The 13,140-nt window shown below is 43.7% G+C and overlaps 2 protein-coding genes across 3 annotated transcripts in view; both read left to right on the top strand.

The window, feature by feature from the left end:
- Positions 1 to 64: 64 nt before the first annotated feature.
- ttc21b (tetratricopeptide repeat domain 21B) lies at positions 65 to 7,589 on the top strand. Its single transcript, XM_085919864.1, has 29 exons — positions 65 to 217; positions 499 to 628; positions 737 to 847; positions 922 to 1,088; positions 1,159 to 1,281; positions 1,398 to 1,555; positions 1,616 to 1,700; positions 1,782 to 1,880; positions 1,961 to 2,153; positions 2,437 to 2,534; positions 2,621 to 2,821; positions 2,899 to 3,028; positions 3,103 to 3,260; positions 3,328 to 3,552; positions 3,615 to 3,853; positions 3,958 to 4,030; positions 4,114 to 4,224; positions 4,289 to 4,427; positions 4,599 to 4,705; positions 4,817 to 5,005; positions 5,125 to 5,235; positions 5,313 to 5,394; positions 5,480 to 5,630; positions 5,703 to 5,864; positions 6,071 to 6,266; positions 6,407 to 6,631; positions 6,732 to 6,852; positions 6,936 to 7,003; positions 7,081 to 7,589. The coding sequence occupies exons 1-29, from the start codon at positions 197 to 199 to the stop codon at positions 7,156 to 7,158; spliced, it is 3,951 nt and encodes a 1,316-aa protein (XP_085775990.1). The 5' UTR covers positions 65 to 196; the 3' UTR covers positions 7,159 to 7,589.
- An 888-nt stretch (positions 7,590 to 8,477) lies between these two features.
- Positions 8,478 to 13,140, top strand: part of galnt3 (UDP-N-acetyl-alpha-D-galactosamine:polypeptide N-acetylgalactosaminyltransferase 3 (GalNAc-T3)) — a 6,240-nt gene continuing 1,577 nt past the window's right edge. Inside the window, exons 1-10 of one of the 2 annotated variants that reach the window (XM_085920056.1) lie at positions 8,478 to 8,756; positions 9,291 to 9,836; positions 10,335 to 10,507; positions 10,983 to 11,132; positions 11,210 to 11,444; positions 11,514 to 11,631; positions 11,726 to 11,926; positions 12,448 to 12,579; positions 12,772 to 12,873; positions 12,962 to 13,114. In XM_085920056.1, coding sequence (XP_085776182.1) covers positions 9,340 to 9,836; positions 10,335 to 10,507; positions 10,983 to 11,132; positions 11,210 to 11,444; positions 11,514 to 11,631; positions 11,726 to 11,926; positions 12,448 to 12,579; positions 12,772 to 12,873; positions 12,962 to 13,114 — 1,761 coding nt within the window. In that variant the 5' untranslated portion in view covers positions 8,478 to 8,756; positions 9,291 to 9,339. Of the gene's footprint in view, positions 8,757 to 9,290; positions 9,837 to 10,334; positions 10,508 to 10,982; positions 11,133 to 11,209; positions 11,445 to 11,513; positions 11,632 to 11,725; positions 11,927 to 12,447; positions 12,580 to 12,771; positions 12,874 to 12,961; positions 13,115 to 13,140 lie in introns of those variants that run through there. The other variant, XM_085920057.1, reaches the window with a different exon arrangement.

Here is a 13,140-nt window from a genome sequence, read left to right as displayed (position 1 = left end):
AAATGAACACGAAGAAGACAAGAATGAGCCGTCCGTGGTTACTAGGCAACGCGAGAAGAGAGAACTCAATATGGCGAAGACCCTGCTAGACGACGAAGGAACATGACTGTAGTTGATAATCATAAACGCTACCAACAAACAGGAAAATAGTGTTTTATAGGTTTTTATTTGCGTTGGTCAGCGTTTCTCAGCCGAAATGGAGACGGAAGAGACATTGGTGAGCGAACATTGCGCTTTTAAGAGTGCTCATGTTGTTTTTTTGGTTAGTGCGTTTGTTCTGGGGTGATGTACTGCTGAAAAAAATGCTAACATTGTATTTACGTCAATGTACGCATACATGTGTGAAAACATTGATAAACGTAGAATTACATATTTAACTCCTGACTTGAAACGCACACTTGAAACGTCTTAGTCAACTCAAAGTACAGAGACTTGAAAAATCTACTACTTACAGTAACAAAGTCATTTGCAATTACTTACTCTGTTGTTTTTCCTCAGACTTTAATCAGATACTATTGCAACGAAAAATATTTCAACCATGCTGTGAAAGCTGCAGCAGTAGCTCTGACAAAATTCAGAAGTGACCCCGTGCTCACCTTCTTTCACGGATATGGCACTTTAATGCAAGGTAAACTGAACAAAATAATACACAAATACTGTTTACAATTGTGTCTCCTATTAATGTGTACTTAACTCACTATTAACCACATGACCCCCCCTCCAAAAAAAACCCCAGATTCAATTCGTGAAGCCACAGCAGAGTTGGAGACGCTAAAAGAAGCACGAGATGTATCACTGTGCACGCTGATGGCACTTGTCTATGCTGAGAAGAAAAAGGCAAAACCTGGTAAGACAATAAAGTCCTTTAATTGATTCCATAAAAATGTACAAGAGCTTTCTAAACATATCTGTAATCCCCAGACGGAGAAGTTGTTCAAGAACTCGAAGCGAAAATCAAGGAGGACCGCAAAAGTGCATCTCCCCAGAGTCTTTACCATGCTGGCATGTTCCTCTGGCTGTTAGGCCGGAATGACAAAGCAAGAGAATACACAGAACGTATGATCAAACTCTCCAATAACTCCAAAGAGGTAAGACCACCATGTTGTCATTTGCGCAAAAATGAGGGGGAAAAAAGTTGTTGTTGTTTTTTTTCTCTAGGGAATAATCCTGAAAGGATGGATCGATGTGACATGTGGGAAGGATACGTATGCCAGAAAGGCTGGAAAATATTTTGACGAAGGACTGAAGGACGGACCAGATGTTTTCGCTCTAATGGGAAAGGCAAGCTAATGACAATGCTTTGATTGAATTTCCTTCCTCAAGTTTTGAGGTGCTTGGTTTTGTCACATTTTTGCCTTCCTGCACACCATCAGGCTGTGATGTCTCTTCTGTCATAGGCACAATACTACGAATATCGTCAGAATTACTCTGGAGCATTAGATGTGGTTAACAAGATCATTGCCACTTTCCCTGGCTTCTTGCCTGCTCTTATTAAGAAGATGAAGCTGTTTTTAAACCTCCAAGACTGGGAACAAACAACTGAAGCTGCAATCAGGTAAGCAGTCAGATGGTTCCTATCAATTCTGGATTTCAATTTACTTGTATATCATTTCAGACTTTTACAAATGGACAAAAACAACCTGGACGCACTACAAATGCTTACTCTGCATTCCTTGTGTAAAAATGGAGATATTACTGAGGTAAATTCACATAATTCCAATCTCATGACATTATATGACTTTATGGAGTTACTTGTATTGTTTGTGTTTCTCACTTGGCAGTCAACAAAGCATCTTTCCAACCTGATCAGCAGTCTAGACATGCTGGAACCACGAAACCCTGAACTGGCTTATAAAATGTCTCTTGCATTCACCAGAGTTGTAAGACATACTCTTCTTGTTTGTTTTTACTTCGGGCTTGTTAAATGTGGAATTTCACCAGTTGTGTTGATTCCTCTTAGTGTGGCAGAAATGAAAAAGTGCTTGAGCAGGTGTTCCGGATGGTGGAAAAAGCTTACGGCGTGATAGAAGGGAACTCGGATTTAGCCACAGAGTTGGGCTACCTTATGGTGCTTCAGGGGAAAGTCAAGGAGGCCATAAAGTGGTACAAGACTGCCATGACGCTGGATGAGACCAGCCTCCCGGCACTGACTGGTAAAGTAAAATGATGGCTTTTATTTATCTTTGTGGATAAATTCTAACAGGTATTATAACTAAACGAAGACAAATAAGCCATGGCTAGCGTGCATATTCAATCATACCTCGTATAAGATAAGGTTAAAATATATCGCAGATGAAATATTTTGAATATTAGCGACGTTATGTGTATTTGATTGAGCTATTTTGTACCATCGAGTGCTTAGTTTTGACATTTGTATGAAATAAGTTTTTTTCTTGTTTGGCTATGAGACTTTTTATTTGTGATTTTGTTACACAGGTATTATTCGATGCCAGCTGATAGAAGGCCGCCTTGAAGATGCCGACCAACAGCTGGAATTTCTCACGGAAATTCAGCAATCTATCGGAAAATCAGGGGTATCGTTAATTCACATCTCTCTTTTTCATCATATCTCAGCACAATGTTTATTTGTTTTTGGGTTTTTTCTGCCCCATCTTATTAGGACCTCCTTTACCTGCGTGCACTTGTGGCAATAAAAAAGCGCCACCCTCAAGAAGAGGTGACCAAGCTCCTGAACGACGCTGTGGAAACTCACTTCTCCACTCTCCAGGGTCTACCTTTGGGTGCGGAGTACTTTAACAAGTTGAACCCTGACTTCCTCTTACAGATTGTTAAGGAGTACCTTGCTCTGTGTCCCACTAAGGTAGAATTTGGGTCTCATTTTCCACCTTGAAAATGTGTTGTGGAAGATTTGTTGTGAAATGTTCTGATGTGCTTTAGCCTCCAGCCCAGGGCCAGTCTCCTGCTCCTCAACTCAGGCACTGTGCTGCATTGTTGGACACAGTGGTCAAGATTGTGCCGGGGCTCCTTCAAGGCCTCTTCCTCCAAGCCAAAGTCCGATATCAGTCCGGTGAGCACGACAGTTGAAATACGCCATTTGGGGGCTTCTGGAAATGCCAGTTTTTCAAATCTGTGTCCATTCAGGTGATGTGGATGGTGCTCAGAGCAGCTTGCAGCACTGCTTGGAACAATGTCCTTCTCATACGGACGCGCATCTGCTCATGGCTCAGATCCACTTGTTGCGCAGCAATTTCACTTTGTGTTCGCAGTCGCTTGAAGTCTGCCTCAGCCATAACTTTGAGGTGAGAGTGTCATGGCTACTCAAGATATAGAAAAAATATTTCAACACGTTTTCTTACTCCATCCCAGATTCGGGAACATCCCTTGTACCTCCTGATCAAGGCTCAAGCAAAGAAGAAAATGGGGGAGCTGACTGAAGCGATCCAGATTTTACAAATGGCACTGAGTCTTCCCGGAGTCTGCAGGGCTGGATCAGCAGCTAAATCTAAAAATAAAAAAATCGACCTGAGTTCCGCAGACTGTGTCTCCGTCTTCTTGGAGTTAGCAGAGGCCTTGTGGCTCAACGGAGAACAGGTAGAAAGAATCCATATTACGAATCTTTTATTGTGGACTCAAATAGCATTCAAACATTCCAGCACGAAGCAGCCAAGGTGATGCAAGATGCCATCAATGAGTTCTCGGGGACGACTGAAGAACTCCGCGTCACTATCGCCAACGCAGACCTGGCTTTGTTTCGAGGTGACACCGACTTGGCTCTGAGCATGCTGAGAAACATTACACCTGAGCAGCTCTACTACATCCAAGCCAAGGAGAAAATGGCCGACATTTACCTGAGTCACAGAAAGGATAAGCGTCTGTATGTGAGCTGCTACAGGTGAGCGGGATTAAATTCCATCCTGATGTGATTTAAAGCCGTGCGCAAGGATCCATTTTTATCCATGTGACCTATTTGATGGAATGTTTTGGTTTGTTCTTCAGGGAAATGGTGGACAAGATACCAGGCCCTCAAACATATGTCTTACTTGGAGACGCTTACATGCATATTTTAGAGGTAAGTAACAGAAGCAATGAATATATATATATATTTTTTAATGAAGTCTCTTCAGCGGTCCGCCACTTACTGTTTCTCCTCAGCCAGAAAAGGCCATCGAGGTCTATGAACACGCTCTGGAGAAAACTCCCAAAGATGGCGCTCTCGCCAGCAAGTTTGGGAAAGCTCTGGTCAAGACTCATTATTACACTAAGGTTTGTTTCAGCATTTGTCGGGGTTGATTCAGTCCAACAAAAACATCAGCTGGTTGTTCCACAGGCAATACATTACTACGAAGCGGCGCTGAAGTCCGAGCAGCAGAACTTCCTGCGCTATGACCTGGCTGAGCTTCTGATGAAGATGAAGCAATACGAGCGCTGCGAGAAACTCTTGCATGACTCTCTCTCCCGTGAGCCAGGTACAGTTCTCCTCACACAGCACAAATCATGGATTGTGATGTCACGCGTAGATGAATTTTTTATTTGGTTTTTTTTTTTTACTGCAACCTGAGAGCCAGAGTGTCACTTTTCGGTCCAGTTCTGAGGCTACTGTTTGTCATTTACAACTTTATTTTTATCTCTCAACCTAGCGAATGAACTGACGGCCCTCTCCGATGATTGCCGTTATCTAATGCTGTTGGCCAAGGTCCAAAATAAGGTTGACAAAACAGAAGAAGCCTTAACAACCCTACAAAGGGTAAGTACTCCAACTAGTTTGGTTCTCTCCGAGAAGATCTGCCACAGAGCATTTTTTTGGAATCTTCATCACCAAAGCGATGTTTGAAATGTTCTCGTCTACTGTCGCTAGGCCCGTGATGTACAAGCCAAGGTGCTAAAGCGGGTGGAATTGGAGGAGCCTGACGCCGTCCCCATGCAAAAGCAGCTCGCCGCCAAGATCTGCTCCGAGATCGCACAACACTACACGGGCCAGAGGGGCTATGAGAGAGCCATCAAGTTCTACAAAGAAGCTCTTGTTTACTGCGAGACCGATCACAAGGTCTGTACTACTGAATCAAAACGTCCTGTGTCCTCCCTGACGCAGCTGTGCCTGAGCATCTTCTAGAATCTCATCTTTACATGTCAGGGAGAAGGATTCACATAACTCACCATTTCTAGGTGATGCTGGAGTTGGCTCAAATTTTCCTCACCATAGATGAGCTTGATTCGTGCCAGGAACAATGCAGCGTCATCTTGAAGAACGACCAGTTTAATGAAGATGCAACTCTGGTGGGTTCAGTCTTCCCACCGCACTTCTTCTGGAACGCTTTAGCCCGACTTATTTTCAACGTGTGTTTTATGTTTAGATGATGGCCGACCTTATGTTTAGGAGACAAGACTATGAGCAGGCCGTCTTCCGTTATCAGCAACTGCTGGAGCGCAAGCCAGGTGCAAAACACAATTTCTTGGTAAAGCATGTCAAGTATAATCATTTGACTTTTTTTTTTTAAATCGTTTTTGTTTTACACGAAAGACAACTACCCAACATTGTCACGTCTCATCGACTTGCTGAGGAGGGCAGGAAAGTTAGAAGATGTACCCACATTTTTTGATAGGGCAGAAAAACACTCTTCTCGGGCCAAGTTTGAACCTGGTTTTAATTACTGTAAAGGACTTTATCTATGGTAAGTCTGATTTTGTTTTAATATAATTTCCTTTGTGTAGGTTCTACAACTAAATTTGTGCTGGTCGCTCAGGTACACGGGGGAACCAAACGCTGCCCTGCGCCACTTCAACCAGGCACGGAAAGACAATGACTGGGGTCAAAATGCAATTTATAACATGATTGAAATCTACCTAAATCCTGACAGTGAAACTATGGGAGGAGAAGTATTTGAGAATTTAGATGGTGAAGTTGGGTGAGTAAAAAAAATTACTGAAAAATATTTACTGGACGGGTACCTTGAGAGAGCATCTTAATAAATTATAAAAGACATTAACAAAAATGAATATAATTGAACTGGAGTTTTTTTGGGGAAGAATATTTACTAATCCTCTATTCTCTTCTGATACAACTCCATACTAAAAAAAAAAAAAAATGCTAATGTCTCAACCTCTTAATCAGGAACTCTACAGAGAAGCAAGAGACTGAGCAGGTGGCGGTGAGAACCGCTGAGAGGCTCGTAAAAGAGATAAAGCCGCAGACCCCCGGTGGACACGTACAACTTCGTATCCTGGAGAACTACTGCTTACTAGCCACAAAACAGAAAGCCAATATAGAAAAAGCTCTCTCTGTTTTCACAGAGTTTGCAACCAATGAGGTGAGTCATCCATAATGATACGCCCGGCTGACTTTTGTGAATAGGATCGTTTCAAAATCGGAAAACAGACAAGAAGGGGAGGGGGCGGTGTTGCCGCCTTGTTCCTGTTTGACCAGGATATTGTGTTTCGGATTTTATAGAACGACCACGTGCCGGCGCTGTTAGCCATGGCAACGGCGTACATGATGCTGAAGCAAACTCCCCGAGCCAGGAACCAATTGAAACGTATCGCAAAGATGACGTGGAATATTGTCGACGCCGACGAGTTTGAGAAGAGCTGGCTGCTCCTGGCCGACATCTACATCCATTCGGGGAAGTACGACTTGGCAGATGATCTCCTAAAGAGATGCCTCAATCATAACAAGGTCTGTCACTGCTCGAATGCAAATGTACAGTCGAGATGTCCTGATGACATGTTTTTTGCTTTTTTTTTTTTAATTGAGAATTGAACAATTTACTCCACAGTCATGCTGCAAAGCTTATGAGTATCGAGGTTTTATAATGGAGAAGGAGCAGGCATTCAGAGATGCGGCATTTAACTACGAACTGGCTTGGAAATACGGAAATCAGTCCAACCCAACCATCGGTATGTTCGGCAAAATCACTTGTTAAAATAAATTTTGGTTAAGATTATATTTCAAAGGAAATTTTGAACATTCTACTTTTCAGGATACAAGCTTGCGTTCAACTACTTAAAAGCAAAGCGCCATTTTGATGCCATCGATGTGTGCCATAAGGTGAGATGTCGCAAGATGCTTACAGATGGGAAGGATGATGATTTGGTAATCACAGATTATTTTCCCACCATTCACAGGTGCTGGCTGCTCATCCAAATTATCCAAAAATGAGAAAGGACATTTTGGACAAAGCTCGTTCTGCTCTAAGGCCATAAGATCTTGACCGCCTGGAAGTTTTGGTTCAACTTGTTGGAGTTATTTTCTGCGAATTAGTCTGTGCAAGTCATAGTGGAGTTAGACTGGAATAAAAAAAATAAAATAAAAAAAAGTCTACACACCTCTGTACAAATGCAAGGTTTTGTAAAGTAACTCATTTTGTCAATTATTAATGCGGCCTATTAACTGTACCAAACAATTTTTCGATAGGCGAGGTAAAAATAAATGAATACAGGAATACAGGAAGTGATTCCTGGTTAAAAATTACATTACTGATCACAAAAAAACATGGCATTTGTACAGGGGGTGCAGACTTTTCATATTTGTATACTGTTGTAAAATAGACAACTTTTTTGTGGATACATTTAATAACCATTCACCCTACTATTTTTCTCTATCCAGAACACAAATAAAGATTATTTTTGTATGGTTTTATATGTCATATTTGCACACTGACTTTAAAAAAAATTCCGCATATTATCCACCATAATATTTGCTGCAACTGTTCCAATTGATTCAATTTAACACAATCTCTGTGACGGGATTGAACATTGATCAAGTTTAGTTTTAAATCCTGCTGACCATGTGTTATTCATTCATTCTTAAGTTTATTGTTGAACTGCTTCTTCGAATATTCTTCTTGACACTTTCATTTCTCGTAATTTTGTTGATCAAAATCCCTAATATTGCAGTACAATAATATTGCGTAATAGCTTATGATAATAGTAATCGTTTGTCTTTTTTTTTTCTTTAACGTTGGTTGTTCCAAGTGTTTGGGGATGCTTGCAGTGCCAGAGTCAGACCAGTTGAAGGCAGACTCGCTCCACAATAGTGACCGAGGACAGTTTTCCCCCTACGGGTGGGATCCACCTCATTGCTCCTCTTAACATCAAAGTCTTCATCGTGACCATCGAAGAAAAGAGCAGGGGAAATTTGTCATCTATCTTCTGGTAAGTGTCAGGCTATGAAAACAGGAAGCAACAACTTGTTTTCACCAATTACATTTTGTTTTGCTTTTTTTTTTGTAACTTTTGCTAAATGTTCCCAAGAGAGGCCGATTAGATGCGGTGTTGAATAAAGCGCGTTCCTCCTCTATTTGTATCCCAGCAACTGGGTGGATGAATGGAGCTCTTGAATAAACCTCACTGGCACCATCCTTTATTAATTCATTTAACGCGAGCGACTCCAGTAGAAACACTTACGACCGCGTGTGCTAATATATGCGATAGATGATAAGTGATTTAAAAAAAAAATTGCTTTGTCCAATAAGTCCATTGATATTTGTTGGGGTTTCCCCTTTTATTGCAGCCATGGAGTTTGACACAAGGGCTCGGCTTTGCGCATGCGCATCAGTTGCTCTCCGCCTTCTACCTGAGAGCAGCGCACCTGGAGCCAACGAGACGGAAGTTTGTTGAAGTACAAATCTTTTTTTCGGATTTTTTTTTTCTCTCCCCGACCAACAACAGCTTTTCCTTGGCGTCGGTGTAGGTAGCGACGCGTTGCCCCGTCGGAAGTCGACATGAATTCGGTCCTTGTATTTTTGTTGGAGTCGATTTGGGAGCCTTTTTTTATTGCACGTCTAGTTCACTGACTCATGGTAAGTTTTTTTTTTCCCCTCTTCTTCCTCCTGGCGAAATTCTCAGCAACGTGGTTAATTGATGACACGTTGGGATATTTGTTTTGTGATTAAAAGTTAATTTTACCAACTGCATGGCTGCTTACTTTGTATTAAAGTAGTTGAACTGCATGTGGAATTGGGTCACATTTGTTTCACTAAAGTCATGACCACTATTTAGTGACTTTGTGACATTCCCCAAAAGTTGTGAATTATCATTAAGCTTCATATTGATAGTATTGAGTAAATGTCAAGTTGTTGAAAATGCACTGGTAAAGCTTGGTTTCATTAGAAAGTATTGTAAACACAGAAACAGATGAAACATGCATCGAGGAAAATTAATGGACAAGAATAACCAAACAAGCCATAAATCACTAATAGTGTCAGTACCCCATACCATTTTTTTATGATTTCAGATTCGGATAGTCATAGATGGGATGGGCCGGATCCTGTCGTGTGTATTTTTTTTTTTTTTACGTCAATGCCAAAACCCTGACTTTGATCGATGTATTGTAGTTGCTGGGCCTACACTTCAAAAAGCAGTCTGGGTCTCCATCCAAGAAGAATGACAGTACTGCGCAGAGTGCTCCGACGACGACTGCACCCCCTTAAACTGGTCGTAGCTGCTCTGGTCTTTGTCACCTTTGTGTTCTTCATACAATGGGAAGTGGAAAGCCGAAGTCCGCAGGAGGACCCGTGGCTGAAAGAGATCAAAGTGAAGCGGGACACCATGCTGGGCATGGTGATGGGAGCCGTTCATAACTTCAGGGACGCCATTCCAAAAATGCAGATTAAAGCCCCCGTTCGTCAGGAGCACAGCGCAAACGGTGCCGGATGTTTGCCGGGTCGCTACACGGCCGCCGAGCTCAAACCGGCCCTGGAGAGACCTCCCCAAAACCCGGTCGCTCCCGGCGCCGGCGGCAAGCCCTTCCGCACGGACTCCTTGAGTCCCACCGAGCAGAAGGAAAAAGAAGCGGGCGAGCTGAAGCACTGCTTCAATCTGTACGCCAGCGATCGCATCTCCCTGAGCCGGGACCTGGGAGCAGACACGAGACCACCAGAGTATGTTTGCTCGTGCACTCTTCATACAAAAGAGCTCATGTTTGACTGGCGCTTCAACTCAATATGGAGTCGGCCATGTTTGTGCAAACCAAATGTCGCTCACTCCTTTCCCAAATAATTGCTCAGCTCCCAAGCTGCGGTCACACCTACTTGTTGAGCTGTCTAATATTGGTTATAAAATAATAAAACTCAACTGGCACAATGTTATTAAACTATAGATGGCAAACCCCTACCAATTTGTGCTAAATCCATTTATGGGCAATTTTTTAACCTGGATTAATTGTCATCCAAATTAAAAAATAAGTGTAAATCACAAGTCACATAACTCTTGCTTTTTTTTTTTTTTCTTTGTTGATCTAATCTGATCCATTTCTTTCTCCCACTGCCCATTCGATGACCAAAAATGTCACCACACACGGTAGCGGTGTGACGGCAGTGATCCGACACGCCATAGAGGAAGCCCTCCGGACAGACCCATCTTTGTGCTTCTCTCTGCAGATGTATTGAGCAGACCTTCAAGCGATGCCCTCCCTTGCCAACCACCAGCGTGATAATCGTCTTTCACAATGAGGCTTGGAGCACCCTGCTAAGGACCGTGTACAGCGTCCTGCATACATCGCCTGCCATTCTCCTCAAGGAGATTATCCTGGTGGATGACGCTAGTGTTGATGGTAAGAGCCCCCCCCCCTTTTTTTGCCGGGTTTGATTTCGCGTGGAGAGGAAGACCTTTTTCCTTTTTTGTCGCTCCAGGAAAGGAGAACTTTAGATGAGTACTTTCTTAAAAAGGGACTTCACAGTCAAAGCTTACTCTTGCTGAAGGTCGGTAACAGAAACCGTGAGGGAGGGGGGGGGAGTTCAATCCATCTCAGATTCAGTTACTTATGAGGGGCCAGGCCACAGGCGGTGGCCGGATATGCAGCAGGCTTCCTCGATGGAAACTGGTTTGACCAAATAGCTCGCTCTGCTGAGGATTACCAGCAAAGCTCGCTCCTTTTTTCTTCTGGTTGAGTCACTCATGCCGAGGATGGCAAATGTTCTCCAGTCGTCACTTCGATTGTCCTCTCAGCTTTATATGCTAAACCAGATGGTTTCTAAATGTCAAAGTCATTCACGCTCCACTTTTGAACTTTGTTCCTTGCGTTTCAGACATCCTGAAGGACCAGCTGGACGAGTACCTGAAAGCGCTGAGTATCGTGCGAGTCGTTCGGCAAGTCGAGAGGAAAGGTCTCATTACTGCTCGGTTGCTGGGTGCGTCTGTGGCCACCGGTGACACGCTCACTTTTCTGGATGCCCATTGTGAGTCCACAACTATAAAGAAAAAAAAAAAATGTTGAGTACAGAACCAGAACCGATTGGGTTTCTTGTGTTCTCAGGCGAATGTTTTAACGGCTGGCTGGAACCGCTGCTCGCCAGGATAGCCGAAAATTCCACCGCAGTGGTTAGTCCGGACATATCAACCATTGATCTCAACACTTTTGAATTCATGAAGCCGTCCCCGTACGGCCAGAACCATAACCGGGGCAACTTTGACTGGGGCTTGTCCTTTGGATGGGAGAGTCTTCCGGATCATGAGAAAAATAGGAGGAAGGATGAAACCTACCCGATTAAGTGAGCCGAGCGTCCCCGGCACGTCTCGACTTTGCCAAAAACAACTTTTTGAATCCGAGTCTTCTGTAGGACCCCCACGTTTGCCGGCGGGCTGTTCTCCATCTCGAAGGAATATTTCTACCACGTCGGAAGCTATGATGAGCAAATGGAAATCTGGGGTGGTGAGAATATTGAGATGTCCTTCAGGGTGAGGATTCTCAGAGTGCCAATTTCTTATGATTACATTTGAATGAAATTGTAAATGTTCCAAAACTTGACAGGATTTCCCATGTCACCGACAGGTCTGGCAATGTGGCGGACAGCTGGAGATCATCCCGTGCTCTGTCGTCGGCCACGTTTTCCGCACCAAAAGTCCCCATACTTTTCCCAAGGGCACTCAAGTGATCGCCCGCAACCAGGTCCGACTGGCCGAGGTGTGGATGGATGAGTATAAGGAGATCTTCTACCGTCGTAACCAGCAGGCGGGACAGATGGCCAAAGATGTACGTATGTATCACCTTCTCATCAGCATTTTCAGTTCATCGTCGAAAAACTTTCACACACACATCGGCTAGTGCTTAAGGAGGCAAGTTTCAACATATCCCTTCTGTTAATTACCCAGCAGCAGCTGTTTGTCTCAACTCTACACGCTAGCTGAACTACATTCTGCCGGGTCAAATCGTGTACTTAACTCATTCCGTAAAAAGAAGCACATTGGAGAAGAAAAAAATGCTTGCGATGAAAGCTTGCTGGCAGCAGGCAGAGACGTAAGTGCCCGGAGGAAGGCAACGCTGGTAAATGACAGAGGCTCGCAGCGTTTCTTGACATGTGGTCTCATAGGTGCCATTAAAAGATCCCTCAGGGCTCTACCTCGAGTACCCTTCAAATGCACATTCCTCAAGGAGTCCTCTGCACCAGCTATCAGTGTGGACGCATACACATAAATCCATCTTACAAAAGTGTTTTGTAAGACAATTTGGTGACTATTTTATCCTGTTTTTTTATTTTTTATTTTGCTCTATAGAAAACCTTTGGTGATGTCTCCAAGCGCATGGACCTCCGTGAGCGGCTGCAGTGCAAGAGTTTCTCCTGGTACTTGAAGAATGTCTATCCAGAAGTCTTCATGCCTGATCTGAACCCTCTGCGCTTTGGCGCGGTAAGAATGGGCACTCACCCGCCCCCCCAACTAATCCTCAAGGCTCAGCGTAACCACTGCGGGTTTTTTTGCACGGGACCTCCAGCGGGTCCAGAGCAGTTCCAATTTGGCGTCCAGACACTCAAGTTGTTTGAACAGCTTGCAGGGGGGAGTTTGTTAGCTTTTCATTTCACGTCCTTTCTTTGTGTTTAGGTGAAAAATGTGGGCAAGGACTCGTGTCTGGACGCGGGCGAGAACAATGACGGGGGCAAACAGCTGATCATGTACCCATGTCACGGACTTGGAGGGAACCAGGTTGGGAAAGCAAATGTCTTTTATGGCTTAATAACAAAAGTCGAATCATTTTTTTCCTTCACTATGTATTCTTTGCTTGCGGCTGTAGTATTTTGAGTTCTCCACGCGTCACGAGATTCGACACAACATTCAGAAGGAGCTGTGTTTGCACGGGGTTGAGGGGCTCGTCAAACTGGAGGTCTGCCAGTACAAAGGCGGGAACACGGCGGTCGGACCGGAGCAAAATTGGGAGCTGCAAGATGTAAGTTTGATGAGCTGAGGCTCAAC

This window comes from Syngnathus leptorhynchus, chromosome 9 (assembly GCF_054491065.1).
Source record: "Syngnathus leptorhynchus isolate UIUO chromosome 9, UIUO_Slep, whole genome shotgun sequence".
NCBI classification, from domain to species: Eukaryota; Metazoa; Chordata; class Actinopteri; order Syngnathiformes; family Syngnathidae; genus Syngnathus; species Syngnathus leptorhynchus.
Note: the sequence above shows the minus strand (reverse complement) of the source record. Positions and strands in the feature narration are given on the sequence as shown.

Coding starts and splice junctions, on each gene's coding strand:
- ttc21b (XM_085919864.1), top strand. CDS start 197: ATGGAGACGGAAGAGACATTG. Junction 1,881..1,960: donor CTCTTGCATTCACCAGAGTT/GTAAGACATACT, acceptor GATTCCTCTTAG/TGTGGCAGAAATGAAAAAGT. Junction 3,553..3,614: donor TGTGGCTCAACGGAGAACAG/GTAGAAAGAATC, acceptor CAAACATTCCAG/CACGAAGCAGCCAAGGTGAT.